At 37.9% G+C, this 25,072-nt stretch overlaps 2 protein-coding genes across 2 annotated transcripts in view; both read left to right on the forward strand.

The window, feature by feature from the left end:
• The window catches only part of LOC141695575 (uncharacterized), a 15,074-nt gene extending 14,034 nt beyond the window's left edge, over positions 1-1,040 (forward strand). Inside the window, exon 3 of the mRNA XM_074499813.1 lies at positions 996-1,040. Within this exon, the coding sequence (XP_074355914.1) occupies positions 996-1,040 (45 nt within the window). The remainder of the gene's footprint in view (positions 1-995) is intronic.
• A 6,164-nt stretch (positions 1,041-7,204) lies between these two features.
• Positions 7,205-23,391, forward strand: LOC141695576 (uncharacterized). Its single transcript, XM_074499814.1, has 3 exons — positions 7,205-7,332; positions 7,826-8,041; positions 23,314-23,391. The coding sequence occupies exons 1-3, from the start codon at positions 7,246-7,248 to the stop codon at positions 23,389-23,391; spliced, it is 381 nt and encodes a 126-aa protein (XP_074355915.1). The 5' UTR covers positions 7,205-7,245.
• Positions 23,392-25,072: the final 1,681 nt, after the last annotated feature.

Consider the following 25,072-nt stretch of genomic DNA (forward strand, 5'->3'; position numbering starts at 1 on the left):
ATCCTTAGGTGCCATGAAATTAATCGGATGTATAAGTGCCTGTTAGGTGTTTGATAGAATGTATATATGAAAAACCAACGTTAGAAGAAGAAGAGAGTAAAAGCAAATAGAGAGAAAAAGTATGAAAGGATAAAGATTAAAAACTCTCTCTGTCTTACTTATACTTTAAATAAAAAAATGAACCGTGACACCTGTCAGACATGCAGTAAAAACGAATAGTTATGGGCACGAGAAAACAGTAATCATTACTTACCCACTTGCAGTTTTTCAAAGAAAAAACTGTTCCACTTACCCAGTTATTCCATAATCAAGGTGAAACAGTTTTAATTCAAAATGAAACTGTTCCCACTTATTTAATTATTTTTCAATGCAACATCAAGATTCAGAAAAAAAATTCGAGTGAAATGATCATTATAAATCAATGAGCAAGTACTGATAAAATAAATCAGAACTTAAGTTAAAACAGAATTTATATGGTCATCATAATATGTATCAGGATTTATCAATGCATACAAAATATCTCAGAGACAGGATCTTGAAACAAAACAAATTCATTAATATATTAAGAGAATACATTCATGAAATTTAAATTACATCAGAACTTGTACAAGATTTCCCTAAGCTGCTAAACCGAACGTCAAACAGGCTTTGTCCTACCTTAAGAAGCAGGGCAAGGCTGATGATGAAGAAAATAGGAAGAAGAAACTAAATCATTTCTTCTTCCTACTCCCGACAAACAGAATAGCGAGTCGTATGATTCGCTCTTGCTGGCGGAGAGCTTTCAGCCTTTCCTCCTCCAATCGCTCCAGATGCGATGATAATCCATGTAGAAGAACATGAGGTGGGTGAGTACCTCCTGGGGAACGGAGTCCATAATCTAATCAGGAATGGTAGTAACGTGCCATTCCTGCTGCCAATCGGCACAACTCAGCTCCATGTTGAATGTTTTGTAGTTCACAAACATATTTTAATTGACATGGTGTTTTTGATATAAGGATTATGAAGGTGAGTTTGTGATACAAGATTTGAGGGAAGGCTGATGTGAAGTGGATGCTTATATAGGCAAGAGAATGCCAGGAGACGCAAAGAAATTTAATGCTGACAGGTAGAATTAATTCTACCTCGTCTCCACCAGACTTGGAAAAAGAAAAACATTCATTGGAAAGGGAAAACATGGTTTAATACGCACAAGAAACAAGTAAAAAGTTGACTGCTCATTTACGAGTACCACTATCCCTAAATATAGTGAATGTTAATCTTCCACTTCAACATATTCAGGTTTGAACCGAGACTGTTTCTAAATTTATCCACAAATAAGTCAAGTAAAGAATCAGACGTTAATATCAGAACTTAGACTTGTATCAGAACTTAACGGTCATCAGAACATAATTTCTTAACTCGAAAAATGAATGCCTATCTTAGTAAGTCCTCACACAAATTCTGATTTATATTCTTCAGAACATAATCATCAGAACATGCAATCAGAACTTGTCCTCAGAATTTGTGCAATGTGACACAATGACTGTTCATCTAAAACAAAATAGATCACCACAGTGATTTCATCATTCATATGGAGTGTTAGTGTGTGCATTAAGCTAAATATCAGACAAGGATAAAAGTCTGATTCACTTCAGTACATCTTAGAAATAAGGCATAACTAAAACTTTGCTAAAGAGCTATCTTTATTCTGAAACCTAGTGTTGAATGAGTTCATGCGTGAGTCCACCTCAACTATTTTGTGCTAATTTTGTGCATCTTTTAAATTCCATTTTACAGTGGCTTCTCAGTGTAAGTGAGTCACGACTGCTTAGCAGAATTTATGCTATTATCAGAGTATTTCTCCAGTAATCATAGAGTGTGAAAAGTCACCAAGAAAATATTTCGCTTTTCTAATGCAAATTTACTTAATACCCAGCCATGCACTTGGGTCGTCCCTTCCACATTTTTACTCTAGATCTCAAAGGAGTACCTGAATTTTAATCCTTGATTCTTTGCTTTTTCTTTTGATAAGTGAGGTTTATCAGCACTTACTACATTCAACAGATTTACTAGCATCAGAACTTAACAGATGAGAAGCAATATTCTAGTTTGTGAGTTAGTAATAAGATAGACAAAGTAAACTCACTAAGCTCAATTATCAGAATTTGCTTGTGTCAATAGATTTCCACAGAAATAATTACTTCTTACATGGGATCCCTTGTTATTGAAGACTACTAAGTCAACATCTAGCACAGTTATCCTCATAGGATTGAATAGTTACCTAAACAGACATATCACTATCAGAGTTTAGAAACATATATCAGACAACAGTCAGTACTTAAACACATTTTTCAAATTAAGCACAAAATACACAAAGAGATTAAATTCTGCAAATATTGATCAGAAAGTTCTGATGCATCAGAACAAACTAAGCAGATTTAGAGAAAGAACCTGAAACCATTCCAGTTCATTTACCAATCTTGTAAAAGTAGCTTCACACAATGGTTTTGTGAAGATATCTACTAGTTGTTGATCTGTTGGAACAAAGTGCAATTCCACTGTACCTTCATCCACATGTTCCCTGATGAAGTGGTACCTGATGCTGATGTGCTTTGTCATAGAGTGTTGAACTGGATTACCTGTCATAGCAATAGCACTTTGATTATCACAGTAAATAGGGATTTTGAAATATGTTAACCCAAAATCCAGTAACTGATTCTTCATCCAAAGAATCTGTGCACAACAGCTTCCTGCAGCAATATATCCTGCTTCTGCAGTTGATGTGGAAATTGACTTTTGTTTCTTGCTAAACCAAGAAACCAATCTGCCTCCAAGAAATTGGCAGCTTCCACTTGTGCTTTTCTGTCAATTTTGCAACCTGCAAAATCTGCATCTGAGTAACCTATTAGTTTAAAATCTGATTCTCCGGGATACCACAATCCCAGATCAGCTGTGCCCTAAGATACTTGAAAATTCTTTTCACAGCTGTTAAGTGAGGTTCTCTTGGATCTGCTTGAAATCTTGCACAAAGATAGGTAGCATACATGATATCAGGTCTACTAGCAGTTAGATAGAGTAGAGAGCCAATCATACCTCTGTAATCAGTAATATCTACTGATTTACCAGTATCCTTATCCAGTTTTATTGCAGTGGCCATGGGAGTGGATGCACTTGAACAATCTTGCATTCCAAATTTCTTCAGCAAGTTTCTGGTGTACTTAGTTTGACAAATAAAAGTGCCTTCTTCATTCTGCTTGACTTGAAGGATCAGAAAATAGCTAAGTTCCCCCATCATACTCATCTGATACCTTGACTGCATCAGTTTGGCAAATTTCTTGCAAAGTCTGTCATTTGTAAACCCAAAAATGATATCATCAACATAAATCTGGACCAGAAGTAAGTCTTTTCCATGGTTGAGGTAGAACAGTGTTTTGTCTATAGTTCCTCTGTTAAATCCACTTTCCACAAGAAACTGAGCTAAGGTCTCATACCATGCTCTAGGAGCTTGCTTAAGTCCATAAAGTGCTTTATCAAGCCTGTAGACATAATCTGGATGTTTGGAATCTACAAAGCCTGGAGGTTGTTCAACATATACTTCCTCCTCCAATTCTCTATTGTAATAACCCCAAATTTTTCAACTTTTTGTAACCCTTGTGAATAGTGTTTTAGCTGAATGAGAAAACTTTTCACCGCCACACTATGTAGGGGTTCTGTTATGGATATTCTGGGATATTATTAGTACTCTATGAAGTATATAAGTGTATGTAATATCGTCAGAATCCAATTCCGAACACTTTGGTTTTTTCCCGGAAATTCCATAAGATACGGAGAGAATTGAGTATAAGGTAACAGGATAAAAAGGATTTAAATTAAAGGATTATAATAGAGGATCATAAAAAGGAATATAATGGTATTGAGAAAGGTTAAGGGAACCTAAGTAATAAGATCCCGGGTATGATCCTTCAAACGATAAACGGAGAACGAAAGTTAAGCGAACCGTATAACAGATCAGCGGTCATTAGGCAAACGATTAGGAAGTTAATCAAAGGGATTAATGGGAGTGATGTCATCCAACCAATAGAAAGAAGACAAGGAAGGAAGGATGACATCATGGGGATGAGGTAAGCATGACATGGGAAGAAGGGAGGTGTGGTTGATTAAGGACCACACAAATTCAAGGGCAAGGTAGTAATTTGCTAAATCAAAAACAAAACCAAGCCAACCAAGCTAGCAAATCATTTCATCAAAAATCAAAAAATCAACCAAGGCATTTGTTCATCAACCTAGCTCTCGGCTTTTTACACTTTTTCAAGGCTAAAATTTTCAAAATCAAGATCCAAGCATCCTTAATTGGTAAGAAAATTCCCTAACCATCTTTATGCTTAGTTATGGCTATATCATGAGTTTAAGCCATTAATTTCTTTCTCTAGCTTCTTCATTTAATCAATGAAGAAGACAATGAATAGTGTTTTCAAGTTTTTAACTTGAACTTTTTCTTGTTTTTCTTGAAGATCCAAGCTTTCCTAAGGCTTCTCCAAGCTTCTTAAGGCTTCCTAGCTCCACCCACCACTTCAAGGAAGGTATACCATTTCCAAACCCTAGGTTCATATATATTATAAGGTGATTTTGAGTAGTGGGTTGATGTTGTAGTTGTTGTTATGATTTAGAGTTTGAGATTTGGAATGGTAGTGTAATGGAATGGTAATTTTGTGGTTTTGATTTAAAGAAACTTAAGAATGATTAAAGTAAAGTTTAAGCATAAGTATGAATGGTTAAATTGAATTGGTTGGGGTTGTTATGATGTGATAAGGATGGAGGATGGTTGTATGTTGGATTTGAGGTTGATTTGGGTTGTTTGTGAATGGGTTAAAATTTGGAAATCACGTAAACATAGCCGTCGTAACACGTCCGATTTTCTTTGGACTGTTTTGTGCATAGCATTAGGACCCGAGAACCCCCTGCTAGATTGTGACCACTGCCATGTTTAGATAGCTCATGTTACGAGCTTCGTTTTGATATGTAGTTCGTTCGATTCCGATTTACGGTTTAAGAGAAACGACCGTTTCAAGTAACGGCGTTTCGCGAACGAAACTTTTCCCTCGCCTTACTTTGAAACATAGGTTAAAGACCAAAAAGGGTTAATTAAATGTGTGAAAACATTTATTGGTAAGTGTGTTAGGCAGTTGGTAAGTCATTCGCGAAGGAATCGCTTTAAAACTCGTAAAGATTAAATTATTAAAAATGATGGAGCCGAGGGTACCCGAGTGACTTAAGCAAATCGGTGAGCGCAAAACAAGCGTTAGAGTCTAAGTTAGTTAAAGTATAGATTTACAAGTGATTTTGGTTTAATTCCAACTTACTTGTGTTTATAGGTTACCAGACTCGTCCCCGAGCCTTTCTCACCCCCCAAGTCGCTCAGGCAAGTATTCTATCCGATACACTGTTGTTGTGATGTAAATGATGTATATGCATTATCTTGTGATATTGCATGATTGTTATTTAGCAAATGTTGCGATATATTGTAGCATGTGATATGGTATATATGCATGCCTGTTTTATATTCTTGAGATATATATCTGTTGGTTTATTTGATAATACCTATGCTAGAGGATAGCGGTAACTTGCATATACCCTTAGTATAGGGACCCAAAAGGTGAAAATATTTTCTAAAACCGGGAGTCGAGGATCCCGAGTAGATTTTGTATATATATGGATATGGATATATATATATATATATATATATATATATATTTATATATATATACATATATATGGTCATAGTTTTCAAAACTATTAATCGAATAAGGTTTATTCGATAACTTTAAACTTTATTTATTATTGAATATTATTTCGAATATTATTCGAAGGCGTATGACTCCTTTTATTATTTATTGAATATTATTTGAATATTCATTCGAGGGCTTATGACTCTTTTATATTATTTATTGAATATTATTTGAATATTCATTTGAGGATGTATGACTCCTTTATTTTATTTAATGAATATTATTTATAATATTCATTCGAGGTATTATGACTCAGCTTATTTTATTTATTGAATATTATTTGAATATTCATTTGAGGATCTATGACTTCGATTATTTGCTGAGATATATTCTTTATTTTATTAAAGAATAAGATGTCAATAATCAAACTTATTTTCGATTATTCAAATAAAGATAATACTTTCATATAAGTATATCTTTGGTTATTTAATACTCGTTTCAAGTATAAATTTTAATACTTCTACTTCAATTATTTTTTTATAAAGATTATTCTTTATGGGAATATTATTTAATTAATAATATTCAGATATTTTCTAATATTCTGGGGACTGATTTACTTCATTAAATCAGCTTTACTCCAAACACTCTTTAAAGTGTTTTCGAGTCTTCAAAATGATTTTAAAAGTCAGAGCGGATCCCAAAACTCATTTTTATATTTAAGATCTTCCTTTTAAAGGGGATTTAAATACTCGCTCAAAACCTGGGGAATCCGGCTCTGTGGTGTATTTTATATTCGCAACGAGGTTGCAGATTTGGTAAATGAATTGATTACTTGCCCAACGTTCGGGAAGTAAGCCCATCTCATTGAGTCGGCATAAGCGACAGGCCGGGGTACGGTCTATTATTGTGTAAGTGGCTGGGTGGCAGTCCATCAACGCGTGAGGGACCGGGGTACGGTCGAGCGCGAGGTCCTAATGCGGCCAGGGTGATGACCGGTGAGGAATTCATCCATCAACAGTAGAAAAGGTTACTTATTGGTATCTTTGCCTGATCAGCAAGATATCGGGTTTATGCCAAATTCTTTTCCTTTCCAAAATTCATTGGATGTTTCAAACTCTGTTCATACTTACATAACAGAGGTTTCAGGAAATGTTTAAAGGGGTATATATATGTGGATATATATATACCGGGACTAAATAAAGTATCTCATAACTTTTTCATTCAATAATCTTTCAAAGATTGAATCTATTCAAGTCTTAACTTGTGGTCTCATCTATGGGAGGTTTTTCTTAAAACCTATGATACTTTGAACGGTGGCAGTTCAAGTAGCTTTATATATGATATAAGTGTGGTGAAGTATTGGTAACTTCATTCCTTGTTTTTACTTATATCTAGTAAGTAATTATCTTGCATTTGATAGAGATGCTATCAAGTATCCTTTTAGATACTTATATTATTGTTATCACTATACATATTATCTTGCGAGCTGTAAGGCTCACTCTTGCTTTATTTCTTCATCACACAACAACAGTTAGGAGAGATGGCCAGACTCCAGCAGACCCAGCGCAAGCGCGTGGGAAGCGTCCCGCGTCTTCCCGCTGATGTTGTAGCTGCTATAGCTGCAGAGGTAGATCCATTGTAGTTTAGACCATCTACTTTTGAGAATCAAATTATGTATAATTATAACTTGTGGCAGATAATGGCAATTAACTGTAAATTATCAAGTAATCATTTTGGGTTGTAATAATTTTAAATTGTGGATTCAAAGACTTGTACTTATTTCAATTTCATCTCTGAGACTATAACGGGTTGTGGTGTGTGTTAGTGTGGGGTCACAGTATGAGGTTATTTATTATTAATTAAGTGAAGTGATATTGTGGAAAGAAAGACTGTAACAACCCGGATCCCCGACCCCGGATCTGGGGGTGTTACAGAAATGGTATCAGAGCTAAGCGTTATAAACCTCAGAGATGATGCGACGATATAATAATAACTCACAAAGATAATAAGAACTCTTGCCAAGTTCATGGTCGGACTACTTAAAGTAGTGCTGACAGTTAAAACCCTTACGGGAACCCTTATAAGTATCATGATAGTAACTTAGCTCGTTTAATGTGTAGGCGCCTGAGATGGAGGACCCCGAGATGTTCGAGCGTGAGCATGATGAGGCATTGCTAGATGTTGAGGATCAGGAGGAGCCTGAGATGGAGGAGGATGAGGAGGACCCCCCAGAGGAGCCTGAGACGGAGGTCATTGCTGTTTCAGATGAGGAGGACCCCTCAGAGGAGTCAGAGACAGAGGTTATTGCTATTCCAGATGAGGAGGACCCGGATGAGGTCATAGTAGCTGAGGAGCGTGTTGGATCTATGGTAGTGTATGCTGGTATCCCTTTACCAACACTTCCGGTGGTCAGAGCCCCTACCCCTCCACCACTATCTTGGATTCCTGATGATGACAGCTCAGAGACCCATACTTCCGAGCCTAGGCAGACCGAGGAGGCACCCTCAGCGGCTCCGGATTCACCACCTCTTGACCCTGCCCAGAGACAGTCTTCGTTAGCTCATGGATATGTTCAGGATGTTTTGAGGACCCGAGTGGCTGTTACCGAGGCCCGAATGGATGAGGCCAGGAGGGAGTTGGATGCAGAGAGGGCGGGTAGGCGTACCCGAGCTTATGAGACCAGGGCTTCTATACCCCGATCCTTGAGGAGGGAGCTTACGGGGATAGAGCTCACGTCCCGAGCGAGACTCAGATCTCTCCAGGGGGACAGGCATGGTAGGATCTCCAGGCGGCAGGCCGACTATATCTTCCGTCGCGCGATGGAAAGGGTTTGGGAGCTGACCCGTTCCGGTGTGTGATTCAGGATTGATGATGGAATAGTCTAGTTGTCTAGTTAGCCGAGGCCTTAGTAAGAGCCAATTTTCCGGGATAGTTGACTTGTATATAGCATCCCTTTTTCTGACTAGACAGATAGACTCTTGTGTATCACTTTTGGGACAGATGACTGTAGCACTGTTGTACTTTTGACCAGATCAAACTATGTATTCTCGCATTATGTATATATTTGTTTCCTTTCAGTTCAGTTCCATAGTGACGGGATCACTGTTTTATTATTATTATTACTGCACTTCGTATTAGAACTTTCTTAAAATAATAGAATTGCGATATACGTTCTCCCCATTATAAGAGCTGTGCAAGGCACAATGTGGTATATGATTGTGACCTAACGTTGAATTTTTTCCCAATAATTGTTTTTATTATTATCAGAATCATGCCGCCAAGAAAGATTGGAACTAGGGCGAACCCTGGGTCTGAGGACCAGGGAAGCCATAATCAGGACAATAGAAACCAAGAACACAGTGAAGAGGAAGATGAGGATTATGTGGAACAGGATGACTCCCTGTATGAAGAAGAAGAGGAAACATATGATGTTGAGGGATTTGAGATAGAGGCTGAAGAAGGAGAAACCGAGGTTGAGCAACCAGTACCAAACCCAGGCATGGATCCCATGAGCCAGTTCATGCAACTCCTAAGACAGAATTTGGAACGTCAACCCAACCCACCCCCTCAAGGAAGTAACAATGCAGTGGCAAACTCTTTCAGGGCTTTTAAGTCCCTTAAGCCCCCTGAGTTCCACGGATCAGCCGACCCAGTTGAGGCAAGGGCATGGTTAAAGGAAATGGAGAAATCTTTTGAGATTTTGAGTATCGATGAGGCACAGAAAACTGTATTTGCTACCTACCTTCTGAAAGGAGAAGCTAACTACTGGTGGGAGGCCAAGAAAAACATGGAGACAGATGCTATTATAACCTGGGAGAGATTTAGTCAGTTGTTTCTGGGAAAGTATTTCCCGAGGTTTATGGAAAACCAGATGGAGCTCAAGTTCTTGGAGCTAAAGCAGAATGACTTGTCTGTAGCAGAGTACGAAGCGAAATTTACTGAATTATCAAGGTTTGTGCCGGAGTTTGTGAGCACTGAGGAAAAGAAAGCTAGGAGGTTTCAGCAGGGACTGAAACCATGGATTCAGAATAGGGTGGCAATCCTTGAGCTTACGGACTATGCCACTCTGGTGCAAAAAGCAACGATTGTAGAAGTTGGAAGTGAGCAGATGCAGAAGGAAAAGAGAGAAGAAAGGAATAAAGAGGAAAAGTATGAGCATGGGTGGAGGTTCCGCAGGAAGGAGCTTCCCAACTAGGTTTAATCGAGGAGCAGTGTCCCTGCCAGGAAGGAACACTGGGTTTAAGCGACCAATGAGTGTGAGTGTGAGCCAGGGCGGCCAGAAGTCAAGAATGTCCTATTCCAACCAGTCTCGACCCCCATTGCCAGCCTGTAACAGATGTGGAAGGAATCACACTGGGGAGTGTAAGGAAAGGCCAGTAACCTGTTTTAAGTGCGGTCGGGAGGGCCACTATTCAAATAAGTGCCCATCATTAACCCCTGCTGTCGTTCCAACCACCAATTGTCATCAGTGTGGACGCTCGGGTCATTGGAAGAAGGAATGCCCAATGAACAAACCAGCAGCTTCGGGAGCAAGCAGGGCTGCTTCCAATAAGCCACCTACTGCGAGGACTTTCAATATGACAGTCCAGGATGCTATGAAAGATTCAGATGTGATAGCAGGTACCCTTTCTCTAAATTCAGTCAGTGCAAATGTTTTATTTGATTCGGGAGCAACTAAATCTTTTATATCAAAGGACTTTGCGCGTAGGTTAAGACTTAAGGCTAAACCTTTGATAGAACCCTTACAAGTAGAAATAGCCAATCATGAAATTATTCCTGTTAACCAGATTCACCCCGCCTGCGAGATAGGCATAGGGGAGCAATCTTTCAGTGTTGATCTGATTCCTTTTAAATTAGGGGAGTTTGATGTAATTTTGGGAATGGACTGGCTATCTAGCAACGATGCTCAGATAGACTGTAAAGGGAAGAAAGTTAAGTTAAATATCCCCGGGAAGAAAGAAATTATATTTAGAGGAAAAAGGCAGACGCAGAAATTTTTGACCATGGCTCAGGCCAAAAGGATGCTACGAAAAGGAAGTGAGGCCTACCTAGCCTATGTGGTGGACACGCAGAAGGAGGTGCCCAACTTACAAGATATTCCAGTAGTCAACGAATTTGAGGATGTATTCCCCCAAGACCTTCCGGGATTACCACCCGATAGAGTGATTGAATTTGCTATTGAGTTGGCCCCAGGGACGGCACCAGTTTTAAAAGCACCTTACCGGTTAGCCCCGTTAGAAATGAAGGAATTAGCTATCCAATTGCAGGAACTCTTGGATAAGGGTATGATAAGACCCAGTGTGTCCCCGTGGGGAGCACCAGTTTTATTTGTTAAGAAGAAAGATGGGAGCATGAGGTTGTGCATAGACTATCGAGAGTTGAACAAGCTAACCATAAAGAACAGGTACCCATTACCTAGAATAGACGATCTGTTCGACCAGCTAAAGGATGCTATTTATTTTTCCAAGATTGACCTGAGAACTGGATATCACCAACTAAAGATTAAACCCGAAGATATTTCCAAGACAGCGTTCCGTACCAGGTATGGGCATTATGAGTTCTTGGTAATGTCCTTTGGACTAACCAACGCCCCAGCAGCTTTCATGGATTTAATGAATAGAGTATTTAAGAAGTACTTGGACAAGTGTGTGATAGTTTTTATCGATGATATTTTGATCTACTCAAGGACTGAGGCAGAACATGCAGAGCATTTGAGGATAGCTCTAGGAATACTCAGAGAGGAGCAGTTATATGCCAAATTCTCGAAGTGTGAATTCTGGCGGAATGAAGTACAGTTTTTAGGACATGTGATCAATAAGAAGGAGTATTGGTCGACCCCTCCAAGATAGAGGCGGTCTCAAATTGGGAAAGGCCAACCACACCCACAGAGGTAAGGAGTTTCATAGGATTGGCCGGCTACTATCGTAGATTTGTGCAGGACTTTGCGAAGATCGCAGCCCCTTTGACACGACTTACTCGTAAGACAGAGAAGTTTGAATGGACGGAGAAATGCGAGAACAGTTTTCAGGAATTAAAGAAAAGGTTGATAACGGCTCCGGTATTGGCATTGCCGGATGGAAAAGGAGATTTTGTGATATATAGTGACGCATCGCACAAAGGATTAGGATGTGTGCTTATGCAGCACGGTAAAGTCATTGCGTATGCGTCGAGACAACTGAAGGAATACGAGGTTAGATATCCTACTCATGACCTTGAGCTCGCGGCAATAGTATTTGCTTTAAAAATTTGGAGGCACTACTTGTATGGAGAGAAGTGCGAGATTTTCACAGACCATAAGAGCCTCAAGTACATATTTACGCAGAAAGAGCTCAACATGCGCCAGAGGAGATGGTTAGAACTAATCAAGGACTACGATTGTGAGATTCTCTATCATCCAGGGAAAGCCAATGTGGTGGCTGATGCCCTTAGTAGAAAGGAAAGACTCAGAATGATAACGACCTCGGAAGAGTTGATAAGGGATTTTGAGAAAATGGAAATAGAGGTAAAGGTAACCGGAACCGGAACTGAAAAGCTTTTTGAGATCTCAATGCAGCCAGAATTATTGGAAAAGATCAGATTGTGCCAAGAGAAAATAATGAATGAAGACAGAAAGTCAATGACTGGAGAGGAGATCCATACTGAGAAAGATGATAAAGGGATAATGAGGTATTCCTACCGAATTTGGGTTCCGAATGTTCAAGAACTTAAAGATGAGATTTTGGATGAAAGCCATAGTTCAAGGTATTCCATTCACCCGGGAAGTACCAAGATGTATAGGGATTTGAAGGAATATTACTGGTGGCCCAACATGAAGAGGGACGTAGCAGAATGGGTAAACAAGTGTTTGACTTGCCAAAGAGTAAAGGCAGAGCACCAGAGACCCAGTGGACTTTTGCGACCCCTGGAGATTCCCGAATGGAAATGGGAACAGATAGCGATGGATTTTGTTGTAGGCTTGCCAAGGACGAAAGCCAATCACGACGCCATTTGGGTAATTATAGACCGACTGACAAAGTCAGCTCATTTCATTCCTATCAATGAGAGATACACAGTCGATAGACTGGTGGACATTTACCTTAAGGAAATAGTAACGCGACATGGAGTCCCAGCGTCCATTGTCTCAGACCGAGACCCAAGGTTCAACTCCAGATTTTGGAGGAGCTTTCAGGAATGTGCGGGGACCAAGTTAAATATGAGTACCGCGTACCATCCCCAAACGGATGGACAGAGTGAAAGGACCATCCAGACACTAGAGGATATGTTGAGAGTCTGTGCAATAGACCTTAAAGGAAGTTGGGATGATCACCTGCCGTTGATCGAGTTTTCTTATAACAATAGCTTTCATGCTAGCATCGGAATGCCGCCTTATGAGGCCTTGTACGGAAGAAGGTGTCGATCTCCCTTATACTGGGATGAAGTAGGAGAGCGGAAGATGCTCGGACCCGAAGTGGTCCAAAGGACCAAAGATATAGTGGATCTTATCAGAGGGCGACTTGTAGCAGCCCAAGACAGACAGAAGAAATATGCAGACCTAGCCCGAAAGGACAAGGAATATGAAGTAGGGGACTTAGTACTGTTGAAAGTATCCCCTTGGAAGGGATTAATGAGGTTCGGAAAGAAAGGAAAACTAAGCCCAAGATATATTGGACCTTTTGAGATATTAAGACGGATTGGAAAGTTAGCTTACGAGCTAGCCCTACCCCCTAATTTGCAACAAGTTCATAATGTGTTCCATGTGTCAATGCTAAGGAGGTATCATCGGGATGCCAGGCACATAGTGGAGTACGAGCAGGTGGATATGCAGCCAGATCTAACTTACGTGGAGAAGCCAGTAAGGATTATGGATAAGAAGGAGCAGGTGCTTCGGAACAAAGTGATCAAGCTAGTCAGAGTACTATGGCAGAATCATAATGTGGAAGAATCAACTTGGGAACTAGAGAGCACAATGCTAGAAAAGTACCCCCATTTGTTTTCTGTTTGATTCCGGGACGGAATCCTTTTAAGGAGGGGAGACTGTAATAACCCCAAAATTTTTCAACTTTTTGTAACCCTTGTGAATAGTGTTTTAGCTGAATGAGAAAACTTTTCACGCCACACTATGTAGGGGTTCTGTTATGGATATTCTGGGATATTATTAGTACTCTATGAAGTATATAAGTGTATGTAAATATCGTCAGAATCCAATTCCGAACACTTTGGTTTTTCCCGGAAATCCATAAGATACGGAGAGAATTGAGTATAAGGTAACAGGATAAAAAGGATTTAAATTAAAGGATTATAATAGAGGATCATAAAAAGGAATATAATGTATTGAGAAAGGTTAAGGGAACCTAAGTAATAAGATCCCGGGTATGATCCTTCAAACGATAAACGAGAACGAAAGTTAAGCGAACCGTATAACAGATCAGCGGTCATTAGGCAAACGATTAGGAAGTTAATCAAAGGGATTAATGGGAGTGATGTCATCCAACCAATAGAAAGAAGACAAGGAAGGAAGGATGACATCATGGGGATGAGGTAAGCATGACATGGGAAGAAGGGAGGTGTGGTTGATTAAGGACCACACAAATTCAAGGGCAAGGTAGTAATTTGCTAAATCAAAAACAAAACCAAGCCAACCAAGCTAGCAAATCATTTCATCAAAAAATCAAAAAAATCAACCAAGGCATTTGTTCATCACTTAGCTCTCGGCTTTTTACACTTTTTCAAGGCTAAAATTTTCAAAATCAAGATCCAAGCATCCTTAATTGGTAAGAAAATTCCCTAACCATCTTTATGCTTAGTTATGGCTATATCATGAGTTTAAGCCATTAATTCTTTCTCTAGCTTCTTCATTTAATCAATGAAGAAGACAATGAATAGTGTTTTCAAGTTTTTAACTTGAACTTTTTCTTGTTTTTCTTGAAGATCCAAGCTTTCCTAAGGCTTCTCCAAGCTTCTTAAGGCTTCCTAGCTCCACCCACCACTTCAAGGAAGGTATACCATTTCCAAACCCTAGGTTCATATATATTATAAGGTGATTTTGAGTAGTGGGTTGATGTTGTAGTTGTTGTTATGATTTAGAGTTTGAGATTTGGAATGGTAGTGTAATGGAATGGTAATTTTGTGGTTTTGATTTAAAGAAACTTAAGAATGATTAAAGTAAAGTTTAAGCATAAGTATGAATGGTTAAATTGAATTGGTTGGGGTTGTTATGATGTGATAAGGATGGAGGATGGTTGTATGTTGGATTTGAGGTTGATTTGGGTTGTTTGTGAATGGGTTAAAATTTGGAAATCACGTAAACATAGCCGTCGTAACGTCCGATTTTCTTTGGACTGTTTTTGTGCATAGCATTAGGACCCGAGAACCCCCTGCTAGATTGTGACCACTGCCATGTTTAGATAGCTCATGTTACGAGCTTCGTTTTGATATGTAGTTCGTTCGATTCCGATTTACGGTTTAAGAGAAACGACCGTTTCAAGTAACGGCGTTTCGCGAACGAAACTTTTTCCCTCGCCTTACTTTGAAACATAGGTTAAAGACCAAAAAGGGTTAATTAATGTGTGAAACATTTATGGTAAGTGTGTTAGGCAGTTGGTAAGTCATTCGCGAAGGAATCGCTTTAAAACTCGTAAAGATTAAATTATTAAAAATGATGGAGCCGAGGGTACACGAGTGACTTAAGCAAATCGGTGAGCGCAAAACAAGCGTTAGAGTCTAAGTTAGTTAAAGTATAGATTTACAAGTGATTTTGGTTTAATTCCAACTTACTTGTTGTTTATAGGTTACCAGACTCGTCCCGAGCCTTTCTCACCCCAAGTCGCTCAGGCAAGTATTCTATCCGATACACTGTTGTTGTGATGTAAATGTATGTATATGCATTATCTTGTGATATTGCATGATTGTTATTTAGCAAATGTTGCGATATATTGTAGCATGTGATATGGTATATATGCATGCCTGTTTTATATTCTTGAGATATATATCTGTTGGTTTATTTGATAATACCTATGCTAGAGGATAGCGGTAACTTGCATATACCCTTAGTATAGGGACCCAAAAGGTGAAAATATTTTCTAAAACCGGGAGTCGAGGATCCCGAGTAGATTTTGTATATATATGGATATGGATATATATATATATATATTTATATATATATACATATATATGGTCATAGTTTTCAAAACTATTAATCGAATAAGGTTTATTCGATAACTTTAAACTTTATTTATTATTGAATATTATTTCGAATATTATTCGAAGGCGTATGACTCCTTTTATTATTTATTGAATATTATTTGAATATTCATTCGAGGGCTTATGACTCTTTTATATTATTTATTGAATATTATTTGAATATTCATTTGAGGATGTATGACTCCTTTATTTTATTTAATGAATATTATTTATAATATTCATTCGAGGTATTATGACTCAGCTTATTTTATTTATTGAATATTATTTGAATATTCATTTGAGGATCTATGACTCCGATTATTTGCTGAGATATATTCTTTATTTTATTAAAGAATAAGATGTCAATAATCAAACTTATTTTCGATTATTCAAATAAAGATAATACTTTCATATAAGTATATCTTTGGTTATTTAATACTCGTTTCAAGTATAAATTTTAATACTTCTACTTCAATTATTTTTTTATAAAGATTATTCTTTATGGGAATATTATTTAATTAATAATATTCAGATATTTTCTAATATTCTGGGGACTGATTTACTTCATTAAATCAGCTTTACTCCAAACACTCTTTAAAGTGTTTTCGAGTCTTCAAAATGATTTTTAAAAGTCAGAGCGGATCCCAAAACTCATTTTTATATTTAAGATCTTCCTTTTAAAGGGGATTTAAATACTCGCTCAAAACCTGGGGAATCCGGCTCTGTGGTGTATTTTATATTCGCAACGAGGTTGCAGATTTGGTAAATGAATTGATTACTTGCCCAACGTTCGGGAAGTAAGCCCATCTCATTGAGTCGGCATAAGCGACAGGCCGGGGTACGGTCTATTATTGTGTAAGTGGCTGGGTGGCAGTCCATCAACGCGTGAGGGACCGGGGTACGGTCGAGCGCGAGGTCCTAATGCGGCCAGGGTGATGACCGGTGAGGAATTCATCCATCTACAGTAGAAAAGGTTACTTATTGGTATCTTTGCCTGATCAGCAAGATATCGGGTTTATGCCAAAATTCTTTTCCTTTCCAAAATTCATTGGATGTTTCAAACTCTGTTCATACTTTACATAACAGAGGTTTCAGGAAATGTTTAAAGGGGTATATATATGTGGATATATATATATACCGGGACTAAATAAAGTATCTCATAACTTTTTCATTCAATAATCTTTCAAAGATTGAATCTATTCAAGTCTTAACTTGTGGTCTCATCTATGGGATGTTTTTCTTAAAACCTATGATACTTTGAACGGTGGCAGTTCAAGTAGCTTTATATATGATATAAGTGTGGTGAAGTATTGGTAACTTCATTCCTTGTTTTTACTTATATCTAGTAAGTAATTATCTTGCATTTGATAGAGATGCTATCAAGTATCCTTTTAGATACTTATATTATTGTTATCACTATACATATTATCTTGTGAGCTGTAAGGCTCACTCTTGCTTTATTTCTTCATCACACAACAACAGTTAGGAGAGATGGCCAGACTCCAGCAGACCCAGCGCAAGCGCGTGGGAAGCGTCCCGCGTCTTCCCGCTGATGTTGTAGCTGCTATAGCTGCAGAGGTAGATCCATTGTAGTTTAGACCATCTACTTTTGAGAATCAAATTATGTATAATTATAACTTGTGGCAGATAATGGCAATTAACTGTAAATTATCAAGTAATCATTTTGGGTTGTAATAATTTTAAATTGTGGATTCAAAGACTTGTACTTATTTCAATTTCATCTCTGAGACTATAACGGGTTGTGGTGTGTGTTAGTGTGGGGTCACAGTATGAGGTTATTTATTATTAATTAAGTGAAGTGATATTGTGGAAAGAAAGACCGTAACAACCCGGATCCCCGACCCCGGATCTGGGGGTGTTACATCTATTGAGAAAAGCACTTTTCACATCCATTTGAAAGACAGTAAACTTTTTGTGAGCAGCATAAGCCAAAAATATCCTTATGGCTTCTAACCTAGCAACTGGTGCAAATGTTTCATCATAATCAATTCCCTCCTGTTGAGAATATCCTTTTGCAACCAGCTTTGCCTTATTCCTTGTAATTATGCCATCACTGTCAGTTTTGTTTCTGAATACCCACTTTGTACCAACAACAGATCTATTCTTTGGTCTTGGCACTAGTGTCCAGACTTTGTTTATTTTAAATTCATTTAACTCTTCCTGCATTGCTTGCACCCAATCAGCATCTTGAAGAGCTTCTTCCACTTTTTTTGGCTCAGTCTGAGAGAGAAAAGAATTGTAAAGACATTCGTTTGAAGTACCTGTTCTAGTTCTGACACCTGCATCAGGATTTCCAATTATCAAATCAGGTGTATGTGATTTAGTCCACTTCCTTACAGATGGAAGGTTTTCTCTAGAACTGGATGCTCCCCCATGATCCATGGTCTCTTCATTTTCATTTTCTGATGCTCCCCCTGAAACTATGCTCTCTGAGTTGGATTCTTCAGAATTTAGATTTTCAGAACTATCAGAACTTGGCTTATCAGAATTTGACGAATCAGAACTTGAAGAGCCAGATGTATGTTCTGATGCTTCTTGAGATATGGTATGTTCTTGAGTATACTCCCCCTGTATAGGTGCATCTTCCTTTGGCGTAGTCACCACAGTTTCAATAACATTAGAGTTTAATCCATCAGAGTTTATAGTATCAGGACTTAGACTGTCAGGATTTTCGGTATCAGAATTTGAGTCTTCATTTTCAAATCTCAGCTGATCATGGTCAATAAAATCTTCAAGACCAGTAATCTTCTTGTCATCAAAAGAGACATTGATTGATTCCATGACCACTCTTGTTCTCAAATTATAGATTCTGAAGGCTTTTATGGAAAGTGGATATCCAACAAAGATTCCTTCATCAGCTTTTAAATCAAATTTGGATAGCTGTTCAGGATGAGTCTTGAGAACAAAACACTTGCATCCAAATACATGAAAGTACTTCATATTTGACTTCTTTTTCTTCACCATCTCATATGGTGTTTTTCCTTGCTTGTTAATGAGTGTTGCATTTTGAGTAAAACAAGCAGTCTGCACAGCTTCAGCCCAGAAATAGGTTGGAAGCTTTGCTTCTTCAAGCATTGTACGTGCAGCTTCAATGAGAGTTCTATTATTCCTTTCAACAACTCCATTTTGCTGTGGAGTTCCAGGAGCAGAAAATTCCTGCTTAATTCCATGGTTTTTGCAGAACTCTTCCATTATCAAATTCTTGAACTCAGTGCCATTATCACTCCTTATGATTTTCACAGAATCTTTGACCAATTTATCCAGATTTTTGACATGATCAATCAAGATAGATGCAGTTTCACTTTTTGTGTGCAAGAAATACACCCATGTGTATCTGGTGAACTCATCCACTATGACCAATGCATATTTCTTCTTTGCAATAGACATGAAATTCACTGGACCAAATAAATCAACATGTAGTAGATGATAAGGCTCAAGAATTGATGATTCAGTCTTGCTCTTAAATGAAGATTTTCTTTGTTTGGCCTTCTGACAAGAATCACACAAGCCATCAGGAGCAAATAGTGACTTTGGCAGTCCTCTCACAAGATCTTTCTTGACCAGTTCATTTATATTGTTGAAATTTAAATGAGAGAGTTTCTTGTGCCAATTCCAGCTTTCTTCAATTGATGCTCTACTCATCAGACAGATTGCAGAACCATCAGTTCTTGTTGAAAGCTTAGCTTCATAAATGTTACCACGCCTGTATCCTTTTAGAACAACTTTGCCTTTAGTTTTACTCACAACTTCACAATGTTCTTCAAAGAAATCAACATTATAACCTCTGTCACAGATTTGACTTATACTCAGCAGATTGTGTTTAAGTCCTGAGACCAGAGCTACTTCTTTAATGATGACATTCCCAAGATTGATATTGCCATATCCCAATGTTTTTCCAATATTGCCATCTCCATACGAAACACTTGGGCCAGCTTTCTCCACAAAGTCTGATAGCAGGGCCTTATTTCCAGTCATATGTCCTGAACATCCATTGTCCAGAACTAGAATATTTTTCCTGTTGCCCTGCAATCACAAAGACCACTAATGATTAGTTTTAAGGACCTAGACTTGCTTGGATCCTTTGGCCTTATCAAGTTTGTTAACATTTACAGCGGATTTAGCATCAGAGTTTATGTTAACATTATTCTTATCAGAACTTACACTGTCAGACTTTGAATCAGAATTTACACTAGAAGGAACAATGGAAACTTTCTTCAAAGAAGGTTTTATTTGATAATAATCATAGTACAAACTATGATATTCCTTACAAGTATAAATGGAATGCCATAAACTACCACAATGAAAACAAGGATTTTGTGGTTTATATCTAACAGACTGACTCTTAACTCCTGATTTTGAAGGTAAGGAGTTTATGTTCTTATTCTTCCTGCAAAAAGAAGCCAGATGGTTAGAACTTCCACAGTTATGACACGTTTTCCTAGGAGCATCAGGAACAGGCTTATAATCATTGCTTTTATTCACACCTTCCTTTCCATTCTTATTTTTCCTAGGTGATTTTACCTTGTTTGCATTCTTAACATCTTTCAGCTTATGCTTAAGCTGCTTCTTAGTCATTAAGCCTATGTTTACTTCAGCTGTCTTTTCCTATTTTAGTTTGTCAGAAGTTAATTCCACTTTAACTTCTGATTTCTCATTATCAGACTTTACAATTACAAACTTAACAGGTTTTAACTTTGGCTTTTGCTTAACAACAACAGGCTTAATTTCTACAGTTCCTTTATCATTCTTATCCTCTCCATAACCTAAGCCCTCTTTCCAATTTTCACTACTTAGCAAATTTTGAGTTGTTCTGCCAGAGTTAGTCCAAGTCCCGATAATCTCTCTTTCCTTTTCTAACTCAGTTTTTAGAGATTCATTCATTTTTAGCACTTCATCCCTAACATAAAAAGCATCATCTCTATCCTTCTGAGTTTGATGGAATATAACTAACTCTTTTTCTAAGAAATCATTTCTTTTCTTAAAAACAAGATTTTCAGAAGTTAATCTTTCACATGTTAAAGTTTGATCTCTATAACTAACAAACATGGTTTTAAGATATCTTCTCAACTCATTAATATCATCAGTATGAAAAGCATAAGTAGTCTGAGGTACCTTTGTTTCAGCAGCTTCAGAACTGCTCTAAGCACTTTCTTTATCAACATTTGCCATCAAAGCATAATTCTCCTCACTTTCAGAGTCTGAGGTGTCTGTCCAGCTTTTCTTCTTTTTGACAAGAGCCTTGCCTTTGTCACCCTTCACTTTCTTGCAATCAGGAGATATGTGGCCTTTCTCACCACAGTTATAACATTTGACATTGGTATAATCTCCTCTATCAGACTTTCCTCCTCTGCCCTCAGATCTTCTGAAATTCTTCTTATCAGAACTTGTGCCTTTCCTGGAAAACTTCTTTCCCTTCCTGAACTTTCTGTATGCAATCTTTGTGATCCCTTTCACCATAAGAGCACACAGCTTCATCATCTCCTCATCAGCATCAGTCTCAGGCAAGCTTTCAGAATCTGAGTCATCATTACTTTCAGAACTTGATGACTCAGTATCAGATTTTGTGAAAAGAGCTTTACCCTTGTCTTTCCTTGAGGTAGCTGCCTTGGGGGATTCTTCTTCAGCCTTAAGAGCAACTGTCCTTGACTTTCCTCATTTCCACTTGCTTCTTTGTTCCATCTCAAGTTCATGAGTCTTGAGCATTCCATAAATTTCATCAAGAGTTGTTTCATCAAGATTGTAGTTGTCTCTTATTATTGTTGCCTTCAAATCCCAGCATTCAGGAAGAGCTAACAGGAAATTAAGGTTTGAATCTTCAAGATCATACTCCTTATTAACCAATGACAAATCATTCAAGAGTTTGACAAATCTATCATATAAATCAGTCAATGACTCATTAGCCTTTGAGTCAAAGTGTTCATACTCTTGAGTGAGTATTGTCTTCCTGTTCTTCTTAATTGTATCAGTTCCCTGACACCTTGTTTCCAGAGCATCCCATATCTCCTTAGCAGTCTTGCAGTTAATTACCCTGTTTGACATTACATTATCAATGGCACTATGCCGTAAGTGTGGTACCTTAGCATTCTTAGCAATTGATGCGATATCTTCAGCAGTATAATCACTCTTCTCCTTTGGTACGGTCTTTGCTGCTTCACCTGCAACTGCAACAGCGAGCTTGGTTGGTTTGTGAGGCCCTTCCTTGATTCTATCAAGATATTCTAGATCTGTTGCTTCCAGGAACATGGTCATCCTCACCTTCCATATGGGATATTCAGATGGTCTCAGTATGGGAACTCTGATGGTCTCATACCGACTTTGAATTTGTGTCTTTGGGGGTTCTTCAGTTTTGGTAGGCTTAGTTGGAGTTTCTGTGTCAGACATGATTGTGTGTGGATCTTAAACTGTATGTGCGTTAACAGATCGGCTCTGATACCACTTGTTAGGTCACACACACTGTAGAGGGGGTGAATACAGTGTAAAGTACAATCAAATCGAACTTTAATATCTCAAGTAACAGAAAACAAACTTTATTGAAACAATAAACTCTGTTACAGTATGGAATTATTACCTCTCAGTGATGAATAATTATCACGAGAGCTGCTAGGGTTACAATGAATAATCTTCTCGAATATGATAACACTTATAGTGTAAACCCTATGTCTGTGTTTATATACTACACAGTTAGAAGATAATCGCTAATTGATATGGAATATATTTCCGCTTCCTAAAATATATCAATCAGATATCTTTTCTTCCAAGTATTCTATTCTTCATAGAACTCCTTCTTCATGCATATCTCTTCTTATGTTTATCTCGATCTTCTTTCCTTTAATCAGCTACTGTCCTTATCTGAACATCCTTCAGCACTTAAATTCTGATCTCCATCTTCTGATGATTATCTCCTGATAATATAAGTACTGATATCCTTAAGTCCTGACTTCCAGTAAGTACTGATTTATCCTGTTTAAGTAAGATCTGAAAACTAAACATAAATCATATTAGCCATGACATTATCAAATATATCTAACAAGAGAAAAGAGAAGAGAGGGAAGAGTGAGTGCACGGAAAGAAAAAGAAAAATGGGGGAGGGTGAATGAATTTATAATCCACCAAAACAAGGGCAAAATGGTAATCTACTAATTCCTTTTTAGCTCACTCATTCCTTTTCTTTTTACTCAAATGCAACAAAATTCAAATATAAAATATATCTCTCTCGGGAAGTCGAGAATTATTGAAAATGACAATTTTAACACGTAGGTCTCGAAATTAGCTTTTTAACCATTACTCATAATGAATTTTTGAGTGAACAGTTGATTTTATATGAATTTCGTAAACTTGCTTTAATAAATACATTTTTCACATTAAATCAATTTAAAAATACAAAGACCATCAATTAAATTCACTCATCATTTTTTTAAAAAGTCTCTAGGACCATTACGACGATAATAGAACAGATCCCATGCTTTTATCTTACTCGGTTGATTTTATAAAAATGCACAAAGGTTAGTTAAACCTTTATTTAAATCACGTAATTCCTTTAAAATTCACAAAATTGACACAAAACACATAGTAATGCACATAGTCAAGCAATCACACATATACAGTCACATAACGACTCAGGTCTGATCATAGAATGTATCCTTCTTTAATCCTTATCCTCTTTTACGCGTACCGGGTCATGTTCATCCTGACGGCCCGACGCTCAGCGTTTCGATTACGCTTCTCATTATCTTTACCAGTCAACACGTCACTTAGGATGAAATACTTTATTACTCATTCATTTCATTCAGTCACACATGATTCACATTTTATATTCTTTAATTCCTTACGGGGACGGGTTCCGTTCTACCTGACGGCCCGACACCACATCAATACTTCTAAGCTGACTCTTTAAATTGGAACGTTTTTATCCACGCTCCTAAACTCTAGTATACAGATAAGACAAATAATCATCACTTAGTCACATAATTATAATCACATCATATTTCATATACTTTATTGACTCAATTACGTCATAAAATTCTCAATCGTCACATCAGCTCCCCCTTGTATATATCAAGATACATTCCCCTTAGGCTCACTAGTTAAATCTAGTTCGTCGCCAATGGGTTGCCGATCCGTGCCTATGTCTGATCCACTATCCGCAGATGCATCCAGATTTTTTAGTCTTGGGGAGGTAAGTGCTGCGCTAGGTTTGGCAGCGATTACAACACTCTTCTCTAACACCTGTGAAGGCAGTTGATCCATTGAAGGACCTTTAACATGATATTCTACCGGTAAAATGGTTGAATGCCCTGTTTCCGTCAATACTTCCTCACCAAATAGAACTCTTCTAATCGACTTATTTAATTCTTCAAGAGCTTGGATATTGGATAGTGTGTTTGACTCATTACAGGATGCCGTGGCCGACAAGTGAATTTCAATAGATCTACCTTGTTGAGAAGATAGATCTGGTAAATATTTAGTTGCCTTTTTAGCCAGAGAATCCTTTTGAGAAGATACCTGGAGGTTTACAGTTGTCTCAGAAAATTCACTACTTTACTTCAAAGGAGACAGAGCTGCGGGTTCTCTCAAAGTACCTTCCTTATCTGCTGCATCTAGTGCAGTTTCTCCCTCTATTTGCATGGGGTCCTTATACTCCTAGGTTTGGGCTAGGAGAGTTGAAGGTGTTTGATTGGGCGCTAGAGGGTGGTTATGAACTTGTGGTATGACAAATTCACTCCCCCGCCTATCTACTTCTTCAATAAGTAGCTGTGTGTGATGTGGGTCAAAATGTAATTGATCTATACTAATGATATCAGAGCATGCTTCAAAAGTATTACTCATAGCAGAAGTACCCATACCTGAGAAAGCTGGTCTGTAGACAGATGTATTAGAGTGAGTAGATTCAGCAACTTGAGGAGGTGGACTAGCAGCTTCAGGTTGAGGTTGTGGAGAATTTTCAAGTTCAGCTTCTTGCTCTGGTTCAACTTCAGCCTCTGCTTGATCACCAAGCTCAGGATCAGGTTGATCTTCTTCTACATTCACATTTTCTTCAGGTTCATGAGCAATGTTTTCTAGTGGTTCATTTGCAGCTTGAGGTTCATCTTCAGCTCCTTCTTCTTCATATTAAGCATTGATAGCAGCAAAGACATCTATCATGTGGTCTATTAGGAAAGCAGCATTTGCATTTGAATAGTTCCCTTTCT

Source organism: Apium graveolens, chromosome 11 (genome assembly GCF_009905375.1).
Source record: "Apium graveolens cultivar Ventura chromosome 11, ASM990537v1, whole genome shotgun sequence".
Lineage (NCBI taxonomy): Eukaryota > Viridiplantae > Streptophyta > Magnoliopsida > Apiales > Apiaceae > Apium > Apium graveolens.

Bases quoted from the DNA above. Each gene is read 5' to 3' on its own strand.
- LOC141695576 (XM_074499814.1), top strand. From the start codon at position 7,246: ATGGCCAGACTCCAGCAGACCCAGCGCAAGCGCGTGGGAAGCGTCCCG. The intron at 7,333-7,825 runs GTAGATCCATTG...TTTAATGTGTAG, and splicing joins TAGCTGCTATAGCTGCAGAG to GCGCCTGAGATGGAGGACCC. The intron at 8,042-23,313 runs GTCATAGTAGCT...AAAAGTCTCTAG, and splicing joins ATGAGGAGGACCCGGATGAG to GACCATTACGACGATAATAG.